This window comes from Podarcis bocagei (genome assembly GCF_964188305.1).
Source record: "Podarcis bocagei genome assembly, chromosome: 14".
In the NCBI taxonomy this organism is placed as follows: Eukaryota; Metazoa; Chordata; class Lepidosauria; order Squamata; family Lacertidae; genus Podarcis; species Podarcis bocagei.
The window spans coordinates 35,275,321-35,295,886 of record NC_138139.1 but is presented as its reverse complement, the minus strand read 5'-3'; the positions used below and the strand labels follow the sequence as shown (position 1 = coordinate 35,295,886).

At 45.8% G+C, this 20,566-nt stretch overlaps 1 protein-coding gene across 29 annotated transcripts in view; it reads left to right on the top strand.

Moving 5' to 3' along the window:
• The window catches only part of RBFOX1 (RNA binding fox-1 homolog 1), a 1,500,640-nt gene that overhangs the window by 773,305 nt on the left and 706,769 nt on the right, over positions 1–20,566 (top strand). For 21 of the 29 annotated variants that reach the window (XM_081170175.1, XM_081170147.1, XM_081170150.1 and 18 more), the window contains one exon: positions 18,331–18,378. The exons of the other annotated variants lie outside the window; for them this stretch is intronic. In XM_081170175.1, coding sequence (XP_081026301.1) covers positions 18,331–18,378 — 48 coding nt within the window. Of the gene's footprint in view, positions 1–18,330; positions 18,379–20,566 lie in introns of those variants that run through there. 29 annotated transcript variants of the gene reach the window in all.

The following is a 20,566-nucleotide window of genomic DNA, read 5'->3' as shown; positions in this document are numbered from 1 at the left end:
GCACTCCTTCCTCCTAAGTTGATCCATGAATATCAGTGGACACCCCCTCTCCACTCCAACCACAATCAAACATCCAGCTAGAATGTGATTTGCATCTCTAACACTCACCCTAACTGTATATTTACTTTAGGTGGTGGGGAATTGCTTGCACAAATGTGTGTATTAGTTGAACAAATTTTCATGCAGACATTTTTCACAGAATGGAGGAATGGAGAGAATTTAATACTGGGGTGGAGATGGGGGGGATGAGAAAGTGAGACAAACTCATGAGCATAATCCACCAGCACCCAGCTAGGACTGTGTTATGGATACATATTAGTAGCATGTGCTTTTAAATATATTCATTGCATAGATCTCACTGTGGGAGTTGTGGAGAAATGAGATTTTAATGAGAGGTGCTGATGAATTACATGCAACTGGGGCTGGGGGATTTGACATTATAAAGGAAAAGGCAAGTTAGAACTCTCTAGCTGTAGAAATAAAAACATTTCCAATTATACACATGTTTTCTTGTGTATTACCATGTTTTATTCATTTTTTGAGGAAATTTCCCTCTTCTCATTTCATAGCAATATATCAGTATTTGGTTTCCAAGCGTGTCCATCTGCCACTTGCTGTTAAGAGCCGCCTGCAATTTATTCGCTTATGTGCTGTGTTCATAAAAATAAATACTAACAACTTGCTGGCATTCCTATTGCATTGCTTTTAAAGGTGTGATGTAAGTTTTGCAAAAGGATATTTATGTAGATTTAATTTTGTTTGTTTGTTTATTTACTCATTCAAATGCTAGCACAAGAGTTGGAAACCTTACTTCAGCCCAAGGGCCACAGTTTTTCAGCCTGAGGACCACACTCCATCATGTGCAATCTTCTGGGGGCCACATGCTGAGTAGGGGGACACAAACAGAAGCAAATGTAAGCAGATTAATGGATGTGACTCTGACCTCTGTAGAGTGAGCTAAATTCCAGCCACACAGAAGTGAGATGTTTCCAAACACACATATCTCTCCATCCCCCATTGAGTCCAGGATACAATCCAGCCAGCCAAAGCACCCAAGCAGTGAACCAGTGATGGGTGTGACAGGGAAGAGGGGATGTGGGCTGGGGAGTGTCCTGAGCCCTGAAGGATCACATCCAGTCTCTGGGCTCAGGGTTCACCACCCCTGTACAAAGAAGTCATTGTGGCTCACGTAGGCTTGGCGTATTCTTACCTCACAAACAAGACTAGGCTAAAAGGTAGTGAAACACTCCTGAGTGAGCTCCAAGGCTCAGTAGGGTTTTGAACCCAGCTTTCTCTGGGCTTTAGCAACTGTGCATCATAATAACCTCTCTCTTGGTTCTGGGAAGCTTGAACAAAGGCAAAATCTAATTCTTATTGGGGAAGTGTGGGGACAAATTCATTCTTCCCGTCCTGTGTTTTCAACACACTTCTGACTATTCTCTGCCCTTTCTCTGGTTGGGCTGCCACAAGTTGTTGTTGTTGCTGTTTGGATTTGATATCCCGCTTTATCACTACCCTAAGGAGTCTCAAAGCGGCTAACATTCTCCTTCCCCTTCCTCCCCCACAACAAACACTCTGTGAGGTGAGTGGGGCTGAGAGACTTCAGAGAAGTGTGACTAGCCCAAGGTCACCCAGCTGCATGTGGAGGAGCGGGGAAGCGAACCCAGTTCACCAGATTATGAGTCCACCGCTCTTAACCACTACACCACACTGGCTCTCTCAAGTAAATACGAGAAGCCAGTTTCATCCATCTATCCAACATGGTCTACAGAGGTCCTGAGCATTCTCTCTCGGAAACGATCCATAGTGGTTAGCAGTACTTCCCCTTGATTTAAGACCACATTGATTTCATTATTCCTAAAGTCTCCTTAGCAGCCAGGAGCCTGATTCTAAATGGACATTAATTATCTAGGAACATGGTATTCTATTGTGCCGCCGCCGTAGCAGAGAAGAACACGTGTAGGCAAAAGCCCAACAAAAATGGCTGCAGACATTAACTCTCTCCTTTTGTTATTTTACTTTTCCATTACATTTGAGATAAAGACTGAACTATGTTCCAGGCTAGTAGACTATAGCAGCAAGATGGGAATATGAGACTCCAGTGAAATATTGAACACATAATAGGGGAAAGTGCACAGAATGAAAATGAGGAGATAAGGTTTCTACATGGGGCTGTTGCAGAATAAAATGCATGACCAATGAGTTACTAGGGAGTGCTACAGTATTTAGGTGGAAAATTGCTCAGGCAGCCAAGGAGATATGGCAGAGCAAGATGCGCCTCCCTTCCACTTCTCTCAAGGACACATTCTTTGTTAGCATGACTTTCAAAAGTTGACATATGCCAGCTGCTTGGTGCTGACTGTGTACAGTAGGCCTTCTCAACGGACAGTCATAGCACAATTGTTATGGGAGAGGCATGTATTCTCCCGATTCCATCCTGTCTAGCATTCGCTCTGCCTTCCTTGAGTGTAAGATTAACCTGGGCACCTCAGATAAATTACAATAGGTCTTGATTTCCACATTGAAATTTGTCCTTTCAGTGAGACCAGGAAAAGGGAGGGGGTTATGGGAAAGGTATGCAGTGTGTGTGTGTGTGTGTGTGTGTGTGTGTGTGTGTATCTGTGTGTGTGCACCTCTCTTTTTTGGTTAAAATGTGTGGCACTTACTGTAATAACTTCATGATGAGTACCGACACCTATTTTTCTAAAAATAGGCATTGGTTATGCATAAGTGGTCACCTAAGGTCCAGGAATTGGTCCAAGGGGCTCAGGATTTGGAGAACACACAGTACTTTCCTCCTCTTCCTTTTCTGCTGCTGCTGCCACTGCCATACACAGTTGGCAGTGAAATAAGGCTAGCTGGAACTAAAGAGACTTTATAGTTGTTGGCATGAGCCAACAATGGGTCAGCTGATGACTGTCCACAGCCAAGCCTGGACCGAGGTAACCCCTTTTCTTTTTGCAGCAATATTGTACCTATGTTCTCAGTTATTTTTATTCTTTTTAAAAAAAATATCTTAGGAGGTGTTATTTGTCATTAAGGTGCATAGTATGCAGCTTTTCTTTTAATAGCTTCCAGAAATACAGCGTTTCACATAAGTCAAAGCAAGCTTTCTTATCAGTGTGTTTTGCAATTAATTTAATCTTGTTTCTGTTATTTCCACAGTATTTCTCTTCCCTCCATTCTAGTGAACCTCATTACATTTGCAGGAGCATTAAATTAGAGTTCTGGATAGAAGTAAGATGATAATCAGTTAATTTAATTACGGTTCTGCATTCGGTCATTTAACGATATGTCTGCTATTGTGGCTGTATAGCTTTCTTCCTACCCTCACTGCTGCCCTCCTCGCTGAAGGTGTGTGACATAGAAAGTATCTTGACTGCCATGTAGAGTTTACATTATCTGATAGCCACTGGTTGAGATTTGGAATTTCTACACCTCTAATCCTGATGATTGGTTTTCATCGAACAGTTACAATTACTATCTCATCATCACATTTCCTGTCTTTACAGGAGATGCAGTGTTGTAATTTTGCATGTCTTTCTTCCATTGGTTTAATTAAGAAATTTAACAGCGCATCTCCATCATGACAGATTCATGTACTTTTATTTGGCTTTCAGTTAGAAATTTGATCATACAAGGGGTAAGAAGTGTGGGGAGGAAAATCGAAATTTGACTATTGTCAGCACCTGATTTTGCTGATTGTGAGATATTGACAATGCACAGGCATGCAGACCTCCAGGTGTTCAGCTGCCACTGATACCTAAATGCATATTTCCTGATGGCAGTTGTAGAGAGTTGCCCAGAAGAGGGCAACCCGAATGATCAAGAGGATGAAGCAACTCTCCTATAAGGACAGGTTGCAGTGCTTGGGACTGCAGCTGTAAGGTGATAAGTTTATAAAACTATGCATGACATGGAGAAAGTGGATAGAGAAAAGTTTTTATTCCTCTCACATGGCTTGGGGACATTCAGTGAAGCTTGAGTGTTGGAAGATTCAGGACAGACAATTTTTCATGCAGCACAGCGTTAAACTATGGAACCCATTCCCACAGGAGGCAGTGTTGGCCAACAGCTTGGATGGCCTTAAAAGAGGACAGGACAAATTCATGAAGGCTGAGGCCACCAATGGCTACTAGCCAGGATGGCTATGCTCCACCTCCACAATCAGAGGAAATAGCACTAATGGATACCAATTGATAGAAACTGCAGGTGCGAAGAGTGCTCTTGCACTCAGATCCTGCTGGTGGCCTTCCCATAGATTGGCTACTGTGAGAACAGGATGAGAGGGACAACAGGACTCTTCTTATGTTTCTATTTTAATACAACACTACCCAATCCATGCTTCTTGTAGCAATCCTTACAAGAGCCGGTATGCAACCTAGTAGAATCTCTATCTTGTCAGAATTCAGTAACAGTCCCTTTGCCTCCATCTCACCCATTGCGGCATCCAGGCACCAGTTTAGGATATGTTTCAGAGAAACACAGCTGGGTGTCATCAGCATATTGGCAACCCCCTGCCCCAAGCCTCCCAATGACTACCTCTTCTTTCTCTGGAACACTCAGCACTTGATCCGTTGACCTCTACCCCTTTATGTATTAATTAAACTTAAACATGATGGTTATATGAGTCTGGTTATCCCACAGGAATGTGTTCAGGAATAAAAATATCTGGGTTTTGCAAATATGAAGCCTATCTGTCATGTAAGTCAGTTCCCTTCCCCTAATAAATTAACCAATGATTAAAAGTGGAGTGTATGTGACAGAGTCACAAAGTTAATTTTGTTAAATTTGAAAAAAAAGGCTCCCAGGCAGAAATGACTTGGGGTTCTTGCTTATCCAAGCGTTGAGATAAAGTGAGAGTTAATTAACTACTTCTGACTTTAATGAATGGCGTCTGATTGCATGACTCTGCAAGTAATGCTGAAGGGGGAAGAAGCAGATAATGTTGCAACTTAGGGTGACAATGCAGTGAATTAAATGGTTGTAATTAATAGATGGAGGATAATTTTGGCTAGGCATTTAGAACATTGTTGTAGGAGTAGTAAAGGCATTCCTCACTGTTAAGTTTCCGTAGATCTTAAGTTCCCTTTTCTTTTATTGCAAGGACAATATTGTCCACAACCAGTGTTTCTTAACTAACAAAAGAGTGACAAAACAAGTGTTTCCTTGGTCCTCCATATGTTTTGGCCTACAACTCCCATGATCCCTAGCTAGCAGGACCAGTTGTCAGGGATGTTGGGAGCTGTAGTCTCAAAACATCTGGATGGCCAGGGTTGAGGAAGCCTGGTTTACTTGTATTGACATTGGTTTACATATCTCCTTAGCATATAATGTCTAATGATTTGTACTGTAAAGTTTATATTATTGGGGATGGAATACATTTGCTTTAAGATTGAGGATCAAAGGTTTGCTTGTTGTTCATTGATGTGATGTGTCTTTAAAAAAAATAATAATCTTGAAAGTTGCCCAAGTGTCAAAAAACTCCACAACTAGTTAAAGATCAAGGGGTCTGAACTTTTGTTTCTCAAACCTCAGCTCCATTCAACCCTTAAGAGCCCTCACTCGCTTGCTAATCTTCCCACCCTCCAGCAACACTACCTGACTTCTTGATATTCATGTTGAAGTCACAGCAAGTGGATGGGCAGCGATGGTGGTGATGATTAGTTGTTATGAGTCTTCCCACAAGTGAATATAGTAGATGTTGGAATGCCTAGTCACTATAATCTCTTGGATGCTTCTCATAGATACTTGCATTGGGCCATTGCTGGAACATGCAACAGTGGACCTGAATATTCCTCACCTTCTAGACCCAAATGCCTATTCTGAATCAATCCATAACAATCTTGTTCTTGCTTTCAGTCATCTTTCTCAAAGTTTCCTTCTGCTTGCCTTAAACTGAACTGTCTCTCCATTTCTACTACGCAGTGCATAAAGATGAAAGCAGGGAATACCTGAATTATTGAGGCAAGCACTTACCTAATTATCTAAAACCAAGATTGGAAACTTCTTAAAGGATGTCCACTTTATATGGCGGGGGGCAGGATGAGGAAGATAATTTCCCTCCAGATTTCTCAGAGAACTAGGGAAGCATATTCATGATTGACATTTCAAAAATTAAAAAAGAGTTTGACCTTCAGATGTGTAATATCTTGTCCCTTATCAATAATGGCTTCCAGGCAGTTTCTATCATTGATTTCCATCACATATGAATTAATAAACTAAAATTGAAGGGGAAAGCCCGTAAGGGTTAACTGCTTCTCTTAAAAAGAGAGAGACACAATTAAAAGGCTAATCCTCTTTCTTAGGGGAGATGTACCCATAAATAAAAAGGGCACATTCATAGACTATGTGCAGGGTGCCCTTATGACATCCAGCATAAGAACAGAAATGCACTTCCATTAGGGTAGCTGAGCACTCCATGCCCACAGTGTGTGAGAGAAGGGGGGGGGATTTCAAAGCACAGCTGCACTTCAGCACACCAGCAGACACTACAGGCTTCAGGAGGCTTCCTTCCATGTTATGTCAAGCAGATGACTCTGGGTCATGATTTCCAACACCATTGGGAGACCTTCACTAAATATTACTAGCCAAATTGTCACCAGTACAGTGGGATGTGTATGTATGGAGTGTGTGTGTGTCCTTTACATTGCAAGATCCTTTCACATTATAATTGTATTGTATTGAGCAAGGCAATATAAAGACAAGAGGAGCCCTGCTGGACCAGACAAAAGCAAGGTCCTTTTGCATTATAATATTATTTTTCAAACAGTTGTGCAAGGTGATATAAACACAAGAAGAACCTGGCTAGACTTGAAAAAGGGCATGTTCCCGCAGGGGCCAACCAGATGCCTATGGGAAGCTCCCAAGTGGGACATGAGCACACCACACCACCTTTCTTGCTTCTCAGCAGCAGGTATTCAGAGGTGTTCTACCCCTGACCCTGGAGAGAGGATTCATTGTGATGATCAGTGAAGCTGTAGTCCAGGGATGGGGAACCTGTAGCCTTCCATAGGTTGCTGGACAGCAGAGCCAATAATCCCTTAACACTGATGGGAGTTGGGGGACCAACAACATCTGACGGTGCACAGCTTCCCTGACATATGGAAATATTATGTTACAATGCATGAGTTTTGTCAAATAATTTTCAAATCACAAACACTAGGAAATGGTTTTAGAATTGGAAACAGAGATTATTTGGAAGCTAAGCTCTGCACTAAATTCCTCATTCTGAATTACACCTCCACCTGTCTCAAATTGTGGCTGAAGTGTACTTCTGCTAACAGATCCATCAATCCATCCATCTACCTACCGGTTGCTGTGAGGAAAGCATTATTTGAGACTTCAGAATTTCTTTTACTCTACTAAAGGACAAAACAGACAATGTGTTTAATGAATCAGATTTGCAAATCTGCAACGATAGACATTTTTGCACCTCCTTTCAGGATATCTGCTAGTGAGGGCTGGTCTACCCAGTGACAGGGACAGTAGGTAGATTTGGAACCCCATTCCTCTGAACTGAAACACTTCACTTCTGGGGGAAATGTGTGGCAGCCATTCACTCATCACCTGAGTGATGCACTTAGGCACATTATTGGGTACAGCTTAAGACTTCCCCTTCCACTTGTTGACCACAGCCATTGAGAATTAACCCTGCTCCTGCATGCATTGCCCACATCCTTGTTTATATTTAATGTTCACATAAGATGTGGCATAATGTTGGAAATTGGCTCTTCTCTAAGACAATTGGTAAAGTCTGACCCACCACTGTAAAATACTTTACAGCACAGCTTTGACCTGAAGTATTGACAATTCAGGGAGGGGTGGGATTTTTAAATTGCACTGGTTAGTGAACTGCACAGATTTGTCAACAGGTTTAAAGGCCAAGAAGAGTATGAGTTTATGGCCATGCAGCTGTTACACTAGTTTGTTTGGAACTGTGCCCCATTCTATAAATAAAAGAGAATCTGGTTTGCTGGCAAGAGAATGAGCACAGTAAAACTCTTATTGAGACCACTTGTAACCTGTTCCAAGTATTCTGTTCCAGAAAATATTCTCCCTGCAGCACGAGTTTGGAATAATTTCTCTGAACTTGGGGTTGCATTTCTCCTACTTGGTCCAGTACAACCTGCCCATGATCCACCCTGCTGCTGCAAAAGTCCCATTCAATTCCATGGGGCAGCACTATCAGCTTGATAGTTAATGGCTGCAAGAGAGAGAGAGGGCTGTGAACACCTGCGTGACAGCCCCTTGGTTCTTCCCAGTTGCTGGTGATAAGAGGCAGTTGCTAGTGGTCAGATGGGAGGAGGTGGAAGAAGAGAGCTTTCAGGGAGGATGCATCAGAATCCACCAGGTAAAAAAAAATAAAAATGAGGAAGCAGAGCACACCTTTCCAGTCCTTCATCTCGTGATGTGGCCAGGTTTTTCCTTTCCAGCTGGCAATGGGAGTTGGAAGACTGAGTGAGAGAGAGGCACAGCCAATGTATGAAATGTTATTTCTTTCTCAGTTGAGCTAAGGGAATTCCTGGCACCCAATCCATCTTGATTTCTGAGACAACCCCTCATCTACAGTTGATGGGAACAATGATGTGTGTGTGAGAGAGTGGGGGCATGACTTCTATGCTGTTAATCTTTACATTCATGCATTTAAAGTGGGAAAGAATTAGGAGCCCCCAAGGCTAATTGTAGAGGGACGCGGGTGGCGCTGTGGGTTAAACCACAGGGCCTGGGACTTGCCGATCAGAAGGTCGGCGGTTTGAATCCCCGCAATGGGGTGAGCCCCCATTGCTCAGTCCCAGCTCCTGCCCACCTAGCAGTTTGAAAGCACGTCAAAGTGCAAGTAGATAAATAGGTACCGCTCCAGTGGGAAGGTAAATGGTGTTTCCGTACGCTGCTCTGGTTTGCCAGAAGCGGCTTAGTCATGCTGTACGCCGGCTCCCTCGGCCAATAAAGCGAGATGAGCGCCACAACCCCAGAATGGGTCACGACTGGACCTAATGGTCAGGGGTCCCTTTACCTTTAAGGCTAATTGTGGATAAAATGGTGAAATATTTTTTTTAACAAATCAGCGATTGCACACACCTAAATATGTACATTTGCACACACACTATCCCTGGTGAATTAAGGTGCTACAACTGGAGACACAGAAAGAAATATTTAAACATCTATTTTGATTGCTTCTGCTGCTGAGTTTTACCTCTTCTCCCCCTCCCATCCGCAAATAATTCCTTTGGTGCTTTTGACCTGCTATACCTTGGTAAGTTCTCCAACTCTCAGTTTGACAGGTGACCTCACACCCTTTAGCTGTGAATAAATAGGAGTATTGCAGAAGTTCTGCAAGATAAGAAGCAACTCTGATAGTTTATTCCTGCTTGGGTCAATAAAGTTTGGATTTGTTGACCTCAGCTGCTCTCTCTTACTGACAGGTTATCTGTCATGCAACCCAGTTAATGCAAACTTTGTAAAGGAAAAGTAATAAAATAAAATAAAATCCATCCAGCTACTCACAGCTTGCTTCAATTGCAGCACCTGTTGGGCATTGCCCAAATGTATACAAGACAGGGAGTGTTCATCTTTGAGGCATGTTATTCTTCAACAAAATAAAAATGAGAAAAGATAAAATTAATCCATTTTAATTGAATATAGTTATTTCCCAGTGGTAATCAACAGTAACTTTCTGATGACCCAAAGTCACTTACATTTTCAAAATGTACATTTTGAATCCGATTAACTGGTTTAAAACAGGCTTCCTCAACCTTGGCCCTCCAGTTGTTTTGAGACTACAATTCCCATCATCCCTGACCACTGGTCCTGCTAGCTAGGGATCATGGGAATTGTAGGCCAAAAACATCTGGAGGGCCAAGGTTGAGGAAGCCTGGTTTAAAATAAAGCCCAGATAAGCCGTAGGCTGATTTGTTTGCTTTTTAATAAAGAAATTTTCTTAACCAAGTTTAACAATTTAATGTTAACAAAAATAATGAAATTATTTTGAGTATTAATTATTAGTTCAGAGTTACAACTATGCAAGTACGGGGTTTACCTCTAAGGTTTGGGAGCAGGGGAGAGGTGTCTAACAGACCCAGATGCTTTTCTCTTCCGACACAAAACGTCCTGCAAATTGGAAAGAATATAGTTATAGCTATAGATAGGAAGCTGCCTTATAGCAAGTCAGACCCTTGGTTCACCTAGCTCAATACTGTCTGCACTGACTAACAGTGGCTCTCCGTGGCTGCAATCAAGGGTTGCTTGGAACTGAAGGGGGGACCGTCCGCATACCAAACAGATGCCCTTTCACTGAACTATTGCCCTTCCCCCTGCAGTAGTGTAGCAACAAATTCAGAGGTGCAGATTCCCTTCATGATAATCACAGCCATACACCCTTCTAAGATTATACAACACCCTACAATTGTGCAATGATAAGAATTAGGGGTGTCCTGCAACAATTAATACAGATCCGCATGTGCTGTCCTTCAGTTGTTCTGCTATTTACTGTGCATGTTCATGGGCAAATGAGTTGGAGTGCTCCAATATCTTAATTTGAAGTGACTTCAGTTGTGTTTTCTGTGAAGTTCCATTGCATGTAACAGATTTTGCACACCATTCTCTTGAAAATATAGTCCGGACATCCCCAAACTCGGCCCTCCAGATGTTTTGGGACTACAATTCCCATCATCCCTGACCACTGGTCCTGTTAGCTAGGGATGATGGGAATTGTAGTCCGAAAACATCTGGAGGGGTGGGTTTGGGGGTGCCTGATGTAGTCCCTTGTATTTTCAGTGCATAACTTCGGAGCATACAGTGGCTAAAAAACACACCCCCTTTTCATGCTGATTGGGCACTGGAGACAGGGTCTCTGCTGCAGAAGCAGTAATGGGTCTTTAGCCCCCTCCCCATGACCCTAGACCATTACACTACTGTCCCGATGACAATATATATCAGGGGAGGGGACTTAAATATCACACCATGACAGCCAGGGCAATCCATTATTCTAAAGGTTCTCCCTGCTGAAGAAGGCAGGGCTAACACCCTTCACAGCAGGGAAAGGGAGTTCTTTGAACATACAGCTAGTTGTATTTGCAAAACGCTTTGCTCTCCACCCTTTGCTTCATGTAATGCCGGGGGGGGGGACCTAACAATGTAACATTTGCTAATGGTCATTCCAGGAAGCATGCGGGCAACAGCAATGTCAAAGAGTGGCCTACAATATTTTTCTTATCGTCCCCCCTTTTCATTTAACAGGGCAGTCTTGCACAGGTTTACTCAGACGTAATTCTGATTCACTTCAATGGTGCTCAATCCCTGGTACATGGATATAGCATTGCAATCTTGGTGCTTTTTATCTGGTGTTTTATATCTTGGTAAACTACCTCCAGCAATTGTCATTGGTGTGCACATTTTACAAAGAACATTGAGCTTTTTTCATATTTCAGGCATGAGTGTTCAGAATGACAGGGGATAAGGTTTCTAGGCTTTAGAGTGTACCGTATTTTGCGCCCCATAAGACGCTCCGGCCCATAAGACGCACCTAGTTTTTTGGGGGGGAAATAAAGAAAAAAAATTTTATTTCCCCCCCCCCAGGTGCGGGGCTGGAAGAACCAGGTCGGGGAACAGAGGGAAGGCACGCTCTGCCTCCCCGCTGTCCCCCGAGCTTGTGGGGCTGGCGATGGGGAGAAGTGCACCAGTCCCGGGAGGGCAGGCAGCTCTGCCCTGCCATCCCGAGCGGGGCAGGACTTAGCGCACCGCTCGGGATGGCGGCGTAGACCCGCCTGCAGTCCCGGGAGGGCAGGCAGCTCTGTGCCGCCATCCCGAGCGGGGCAGGACTTAGCGCACCGCTCGGGATGGCGGCGTAGACCCGCCTGCAGTCCCGCGATGGCAGGCAGCTCTGTGCCGCCATCCCGAGCGGGGCAGGACTTAGCGCACCGCTCGGGATGGCGGCGTAGACCCGCCTGCAGTCCCGCGAAGGCAGGCAGCTCTGTGCCGCCATCCCGAGCGGGGCAGGACTTAGCGCACCGCTCGGGATGGCGGCGTAGACCCGCCTGCAGTCCCGCGAAGGCAGGCAGCTCTGTGCCGCCATCCCGAGCGGGGCAGGACTTAGCGCACCGCTCGGGATGGCGGCGTAGACCCGCCTGCAGTCCCGGGAGGGCAGGCAGCTCTGTGCCGCCATCCCGAGCGGGGCAGGACTTAGCGCACCGCTCGGGATGGCGGCGTAGACCCGCCTGCAGTCCCGCGAAGGCAGGCAGCTCTGTGCCGCCATCCCGAGCGGGGCAGGACTTAGCGCACCGCTCGGGATGGCGGCGTAGACCCGCCTGCAGTCCCGCGAAGGCAGGCAGCTCTGTGCCGCCTTCCCGAGCGGGGCAGGACTTAGCGCACCGCTCGGGATGGCGGCGTAGACCCGCCTGCAGTCCCGGGAGGGCAGGCAGCTCTGTGCCGCCATCCCGAGCGGGGCAGGACTTAGCGCACCGCTCGGGATGGCGGCGTAGACCCGCCTGCAGTCCCGCGAAGGCAGGCAGCTCTGTGCCGCCATCCCGAGCGGGGCAGGACTTAGCGCACCGCTCGGGATGGCGGCGTAGACCCGCCTGCAGTCCCGCGAAGGCAGGCAGCTCTGTGCCGCCATCCCGAGTGGGGCAGGACTTAGCGCACCGCTCGGGATGGCGGCGTAGACCCGCCTGCAGTCCCGCGAAGGCAGGCAGCTCTGTGCCGCCATCCCGAGCGGGGCAGGACTTAGCGCACCGCTCGGGATGGCGGCGTAGACCCGCCTGCAGTCCCGCGAAGGCAGGCAGCTCTGTGCCGCCATCCCGAGTGGGGCAGGACTTAGCGCACCGCTCGGGATGGCGGCGTAGACCCGCCTGCAGTCCCGCGAAGGCAGGCAGCTCTGTGCCGCCTTCCCGAGCGGGGCAGGACTTAGCGCACCGCTCGGGATGGCGGCGTAGACCCGCCTGCAGTCCCGGGAGGGCAGGCAGCTCTGTGCCGCCATCCCGAGCGGGGCAGTACTTAGCGCACCGCTCGGGATGGCGGCGTAGACCCGCCTGCAGTCCCGCGACGGCAGGCAGCTCTGTGCCGCCATCCCGAGCGGGGCGGGACTTAGCGCACCGCTCGGGATGGCGGCGTAGACCTGCCTGCAGTCCCGCGACGGCAGGCAGCTCTGCCCCGCCATCCCGAGCGGGGCAGGACTTAGCGCACCGCTCGGGATGGCGGCGTAGACCCGGGATTGCAGGCAGCTCTGCACAACCCTCGGAGCCGGTCTCCCGAGGGTTGCGCAGAGCTTCCTGAAGCCTGGAGAGCGAGAGGGGTCGGTGTGCACCGACCCCCCTCGCTCTCCAGGCTTCAGCGAAAGCCTGCATTCGCCCCATAAGACGCAGGCACATTTCCCCTTCATTTTTGGAGGGGAAAAAGTGCGTCTTATGGGGCGAAAAATACGGTAATTCACCAAGAACATTCATATAATCGTGTATCTTCCCATTTATTTCATCTGTGATGTTCCTAGCAAGCTATATTTGTAACGATACTTTCTGGTTATTTATATATATACATGTATCTTAAAGAAAATTGGAATAGGGATAAGATTTTGTCATTGCAGAAACTTGTGCAATTTGATGTTTGATCTAATGCACCCAATTGTTTGCTGCTGAAAAGGGAGCTGGTTTTTTGCAACTTGGTCCGTAAATAGGAAGAAATCCAGCTTGATTGTGTGGTTGTTTGCCTCCATCTGCTGGTCATTTTTGATATTGTAACCTACACAAACTGCAGGTTGCCAAAATTTTGCCTAGACCAAAGAGAATAATGAGGGCATTATGAGGATCTCTCAGCCGCTGCTAGTGTTTCCAAGGGCAGATAGACTAATTGGAGAACCAGCTTGGGCATGACTGTACAGCATCTCTGCACTATAGTCTCATTACTTTCTCCTACCCATCAAGTTCTGTACCTTGCTGACGTTAAGACTCATAGGGTGGCTACTAGTCCTCTGCTGAAATTTGCCCTCAAATGTCTTTTAAAACAACAACAACAACAACAACAACAACAACAACAACAACAACAACAACAACACACACACACACACACACACACACACACACACACACACACAACAAAACCACATTCCACTTTGGAAGAAGCTTCCATCTTCCTGAGAATTTCTTTATAATTTTTTCTGGTTGCAGGGTTTTGAGCTTGCTTTATCATTATCCGTTCTTTCTTTCCAGTCAACATTTACCCAGCAGTCTGCAGGCTCCCCTGACTGCCCCCACTTCCTGAATGGGGTGGGGAGCCTCCTCCCCATGTGTCCCACTAGGCATTGCTTGAAGTGTGGACAACTGGTAAGGCTGCAGAGTGCAGACCGCAGAAGAGATGATTTGCAGGATGAAAGAGAAATGACACCTTTGTCCCCTCTCCTCTTTAATAATGTTAAAATGCATTCTGCCCCACTCCACATCATTCACTGATGAAGAATGCTTAGGGAGAGAGAAATGCAGTATACTTTTTGTTGTTGTTGTTGCTGTTGTTCCAAAACTGTTGTTATTTATTTATTGCATTTTCAACCCGCTCTTTCTTCCAATGAACAAGAATGGGGCGTGCATGGTTCTTCCCCTCGTCATTTAATTCCCACAGCAGCCCTGCAAGGTACGTTAGGCTGAGAGGCAGTGACTGGCCCAAGATCACCTGCTGAGCTTTAGGGCTGAGTGGGAATTTGAACCTGGGTCTCCCAGGCCTTAGCCTCAACACTCTGGCCATTACACAGCACTGGCTCTGAACAACATGTGCAGGCCTGTATAAAACTAGTGACTGCCAACAACCCTTGGCATTCATGAAGAGAGATGTGGGGCAAATAGTGGGTCCTAAAAACCTTGTAAGGCCCATCAGAGCTGACACCATCATCACTCCCCCCCTTTAAAAAAACACAACACCAAAATTTTTCTCTCCGAAGAGAAGCACCCATCGTCTTTCTGAGAGTCAGTGTTGTGTAGTGGTTAAGAGCAGTAGACTCATAATCTGGTGAACCGGGTTTGCGTCCCTGCTCCTCCACATGCAGCTGCTGGGTGACCTTGAGCTAGTCACACTTCTCTGAAGTCTCTCAGCCTCACTCACCTCACAGAGTGTTTGTTGTGGGGGACAAAGGGAAAGGAGATTGTTAGCCACTTTGAGGCTCCTTAGGGTAGTGATAAAGCAGGATATCAAATCCAACTTCTTCTTCTTCTTCTTCTTCTTCTTCTTCTTCTTCTTCTTCTTCTTCTTCTTCTTCCCAAGATTACCTCTGACCCCCCCCCCCCAGTGGAGCCCAGGGGCTTCATAGATCTATGAAGATGATAACAGCTGCAGCTGCTTCACTCAGCAGTTTTCTCTTTAATCCCACTTCCCATCCCTGCCTGGCCTGGTAAGCTTGCAAGGCGTTGGGGAAGTGACAGTGAAGATAGTTGGTGGCACTCAGCAGACATGAGCCAGGTAAACTGACTGCAGCAACCACAACTATCTTGGGTGGTGGTGGTGGTAAGGCCAGGGTTTTACACCTGGACCCCACCCCAAGACATTTTGCCACTTGGGGCAAAATATAAGAGGCCACCTTCCTTCCCATTCCAGCTGCAAATGTCAGTTGAGTTTTATTTCAACCTTGGCAAGAGAGCTGCATACTTCACTGCATCTGAGAACAGCTGGCTACCTTGGACAGTTTAGGACAGGACATGCGGCACACACAGCTCTGTTCTCTAACATTTCTCCATTGCTCTCTGCCCTCACAACAGCTGCTGTTGGATTGCATCACTGTGTGTGAAACTATGTGCTTCTAAGGAGGGTCTTAACACTCCCATAGCCTGGAGAAAGGGGCCACTGGGTTGCCATGGGGCTCAGAAGCTGGAGAAACTCTGTCACCAACCCACCAAATGAACTGGTATTGGTGGACCTCTTGTGGTCTACAGCAGCTGCCATGGGAGATGAATCCAGTACAGAACACGTTAAGCCAGAAGTAACGGAAAAAAGACTCACTGTTTTGGCATTTTGTAGGATGATGGGGATTTGTTACCTGCAAAAGAATGTGTGAGGCCCAACCAAGAGTCTCAATAAAGTTGGAGTGGCAGCCATCTTGCTAGTCTTGTGGTCAACTGGGGTCTAAGTTTGGGCTTATCTCCAGTGGATCATGGGGTATTGGACATGTCTCTTCCCCCATGTGGGGAGAGGCATGCTTTCCCCATGTGCAGATAATGTTTGCACATCTCCCCATAGTAGATAATATGTGAAAGCCTCCCTATGAAGGGTGGCTATGTGCTCTTGGACCATCCCTATAGTGTTGACAAACACAGTTGTTTTCTGTCAGGCACCTGCAAAGTTGGCCTTGTGTATTGTTTGGGAGAAGAATAGCAACGAATGTTCAGTAAATTAACTGTGACATGAGCATATTGAATTAGCTTAGAATGATGGCAGGTGTTTTTCATAAAGCAGATGGCTTTCTTTTTGTTTGGTGGTACAGTTGGCAGAGGGGAATAGAATATTGCTGTTCATTGATGTGCTGCCCATCCTTTCCCCTTACGTTAAGGGATCCCACCACTTTTGTTTTTAAAGGAGATCATAGATAATGGCTACATTTTTTGAACTATCAGAAACTTTTCTAACTCTGTAATGACCATGGTTTAGGGCAGGGATGGGGAACCTAGTGTTAGGCTACAGCTCCTATCATCTCTGACAGTTGGCGATGCTGGCTGGGGCTCATGGGTGATGGAGCCCCACAACACCTGCTGGGCCACAGATTCTCCATCCCTGGTTTACAGGGTCTAATTAACTCATAGAGCTCTGCTATCAGAAACTTTTCTAACTCTGTAATGACCATGGCTTAGGGCAAGGATGGGAAACCTGGTGTTTGACTACAGCTCCTATCATCCCTGACAGTTGGCAATGCTAGCTGGGTCTCATGGGTGATGTAGCCCCCCCTGCCAGGCCACAGGTTCCCCATCCCTGGTTTACAGGGTCTAATTAACTCATAGAGCTCTGCATCCCCATAAGCCCTCATCCTCCAGTTTTGAACAAATTAATACCCCTTTGAGGAGGAGGTTTGAATTTTTTTGCTTCTTTTTTGAACTGACAGTGGTTTATTTTTGCCTCTGAACTCAAAGGTGTTGGTTTAACATAACCTTGGTTTAGTGAAACAAGCCTGGGTTGTAAACCATTTGTTTCTTTAAGTCAGAGTGAGGAACCTCCTCACAGTCCAATGGTCACATTTATTAGTGGGGCCCACAGCTTTCTGAGGCCCACAGCCAGTTTTGAGTGGGGGAAAGGGTGTGACTCTTGGTAAAGTAGACTACAATCCAGCCACACACAAAAAGTGGGTGGCTTCTACATACATGAATGCAAGAGCCATTATCAAAGTCCAAGTACACATCTGTGCCAATTCTATTCCCACCAGGCACAAAATAAAAATAGGGCAGGCCATGGATCAGTGCCAGTGAAGGTTGTAGCCTTGGGAGGAGGCACGGCCTATGCAGACTCTCGAGGGCCAGATACTAAGGCATGGAGGGCCACGTTTTCCAACTCCACTTTAAATCATAGTTTAGCTAAACCACAGTTTTATGTTGGGTTGGATGTAGTGAGTGAAAACTTAAAATAGAAGCAAAGGCTTCCCATATGTTCCTTGACCCTCTGCTGGAAGGCTCACAAGGCTGGGGTAGGGTCCTTCGTGTATCATTAAATAATGTTTAATGTTATATCTGAATGTGCTTTTCTTTTGAGGGTTGTTCATTCATTTGCATGGTTAATGAGACAATAATGTGTGCTTAGTCCTCAGACTTCCCCATATTGACCAGGGGACTTATTTTTCAAGTTTGTTTTAATGTGAGTTCAATCTCTGCTCAGTCAGTGACCCTGATAAAGCAGGGCAATCAACAATATGTGAGGTCTTCTACTTCGGTTCAAGTGAGCAAAAGTCCCCTTCATACCTTCCCCAATCCACATGGGATAAGTTCAAAGCCCACAGCAGGTCAAACAATTATGGTAATGCTTGCATGATCAGGTAGAGCAAGAAACACATTGACATTATTCTGATGTAACACTAAACTGTGGTTTGGCCTCTCTTGTTCTGTTGGGTTAAGCTTGGTTACTGCATCCTGCACATCTCATTACAGTCAAGTTCACTTGAGGTCATTTCAAATGAATATGTGAAAGTCTGATATTTTTGTATCTATAAAATATTTAATATGATAAGTTAATGTGGTTTGGGGGGGGGGAGAGAAAGTGGAGAAAAGGAGAACTCTGAACTTCAGATTAAACCATCATTTTATTTTTAGGTTTTCAGGCATTGTTGTTTCGGAGAGAGAGCTCCCCCCACCCTTACTAGTTGTTTCTTAACTTTTTCAGGATACTAAAGTGGAGTGCAGCTCTTGTGTAGAAACGGAGGACAGAAAAGTAAGTCCTTCCTTTTGATATATTGTCCTTTCTCTGGTATATATTTTTGTCACAGCTTACTGGCTATAGATGGCAATTCTAATATGGACATCATTATGTGCATTGGATATAATTCAAAGGGACATTTCACACTACAATGTGATTATGGAGAGAAAGAGAGAGGTTTTTCATTGTGTTTTGAACCTTGCTTCTTTTGAAATGCTTATGACATAAAGTCACTGCACTGAAAGCAAACATAATGCTCACAATCTATCTACCATGGTTAGGAGATGAGTAGCAGTCTCTCAGATCTTCCCTTCTTCCCATTACCCTTTCCACATGTGGATTGCCCTGCTCTCTTCCATTTTCAGGGCTAACTATAGTGCAATGTTGCATACACATTGATGATAATGTTAACCATGATTGGTTTCAAACCTGCTTCTGGCTTTGCTTGTGAACTCCAGCAGGCCTTGAGTGGGGTTGGTGGGGTACAGTGCTGCTGTGGTGAAATCTGGAAAATGAAAGGGAGGTGGAGAGATAGTGTGAAGGGAAACAGGTTGGGTGTGCCACAGGAGTGAAAAAGAGTGAGTGTGCTCACCTGTGGGTCCCTCCTATCTGCTAACCCTGGTTAGAAACCACGGACCACTACATTTGAGCTGCCCCAGCTCCATATCTGAAGGTATCCTCAACCAATTGGCCTCTGATGGGTCTTACTTGGTGGGCACTAGTGGTAATTATGAAAACAGCAGCATTCCTCCAAATGGATAAGTGGAAGGTGACAGCATTAATATTTCCAGCGGTGCCCTTCAGTAACCTTGATGTAACAACACCACAAGGTATTCTGAAGAATTTAAATGGAGCTCTTCAGTTCTGATTCTGAATGCTGGCTACTGGAGTAGTGGTGGGAATGGAAGCATAGACTGGTATAATTGTAGAGTTGACATCAAGGGTAGCCTTCCCCAACTCCCTGTCCCTGCACTGCTGTCCAAGGAAGTGATGCAGTGAACACAAATCACGAACTGCACCAGTATGTTACAATAGGCATATGTTTTAATATCTGTGAAAAAACATTTCTAAAACATTATTTGATTTCCCTGACTGATCCTTGAGTATCAAATTTGTGCTTTGAAAGTAGCAAAACTGTTGTCACTAAAAGTAGCTTCCATGCATCATCACCTAAACTTTAATTTTTACACACACACACGTATGTATGTTGTTGTTCCAATATTTAAATTGCTTCAGGGTGTTTCTTGCTTTGCATAACTGTTGGGCTTATACTTAGTAGTACTCGAAGCTGCTGAACATCTAAAATATATTCAGTGGATTTGAATGAGATGCCACCTTGGCACGCTTCAAACTCATATTGCTCATCTGAAATGTTTGTAGCCGAAAGAATATGGTTTTGAATGGCACCGTAAGGAAAGGATATGAAGAAAGCACTTTCTGTTTTAATGATTTCCTAACTTTGTCAATCAAGTCCCCATAACAGCAATATATTTTGAGCAATTTAAAAGCCCCACATCCCCGCTTGCTGTTGAATGATGCTTTGAGGTGGGATGGGTGTATGGGAGTTAAAAGGGGAAAGTCTTTCTCATTTTCAGAACAGAAAGAATGTCACCCAGACAATGCCCTGTGGTTAAGGCCTCAATTTGAGTTGAACTGACTGGTTTCCAGTGGGAGAGGGAGACAGAGTGGACCAGTGGGAGTGGACCAGAGTGGGTACCCTATCCCTCTGGTTTTCTCCTTGATCATAAATGTGAGCCTCTACAGGCAGCTTTAGAGAAAATGAAGAGCTACACTCCCCCCTTTTTTTTAATCGTTTAGCAATTGCTCAGTTGTGGTAACTGAAGATAAAAATGCAGATACAGTGGTGCCTCGCAAATTAATTCGTTCCGCAAGTTTTTTCTTCTTGCGAGTTTTTCGTCTTGCGAAGTACTGTTTCCCATAGGAATGCATTGAAAATCAATCAATGTGTTCCTATGGAGACCGTCCGGGGACAGAGGGGAAGCGCCTGTTTAAAGCAAGGGGCGGCGGGGAGAAGATTGCTTCTCCCCGTTGCCTGCCCCGCAATCTCCGGGGACAGAGGGGAAGGCGCGCGCGAACCTGTTTTAAAGCAAGGGAAGGGGCAGCGGGGAGAATCGCTTCTCCCCGTTGCCGCCCCTTGGTTCAAAAGGGGTCCGGGGAGAGAGGGGAAGGTGCGCGCGCCTTC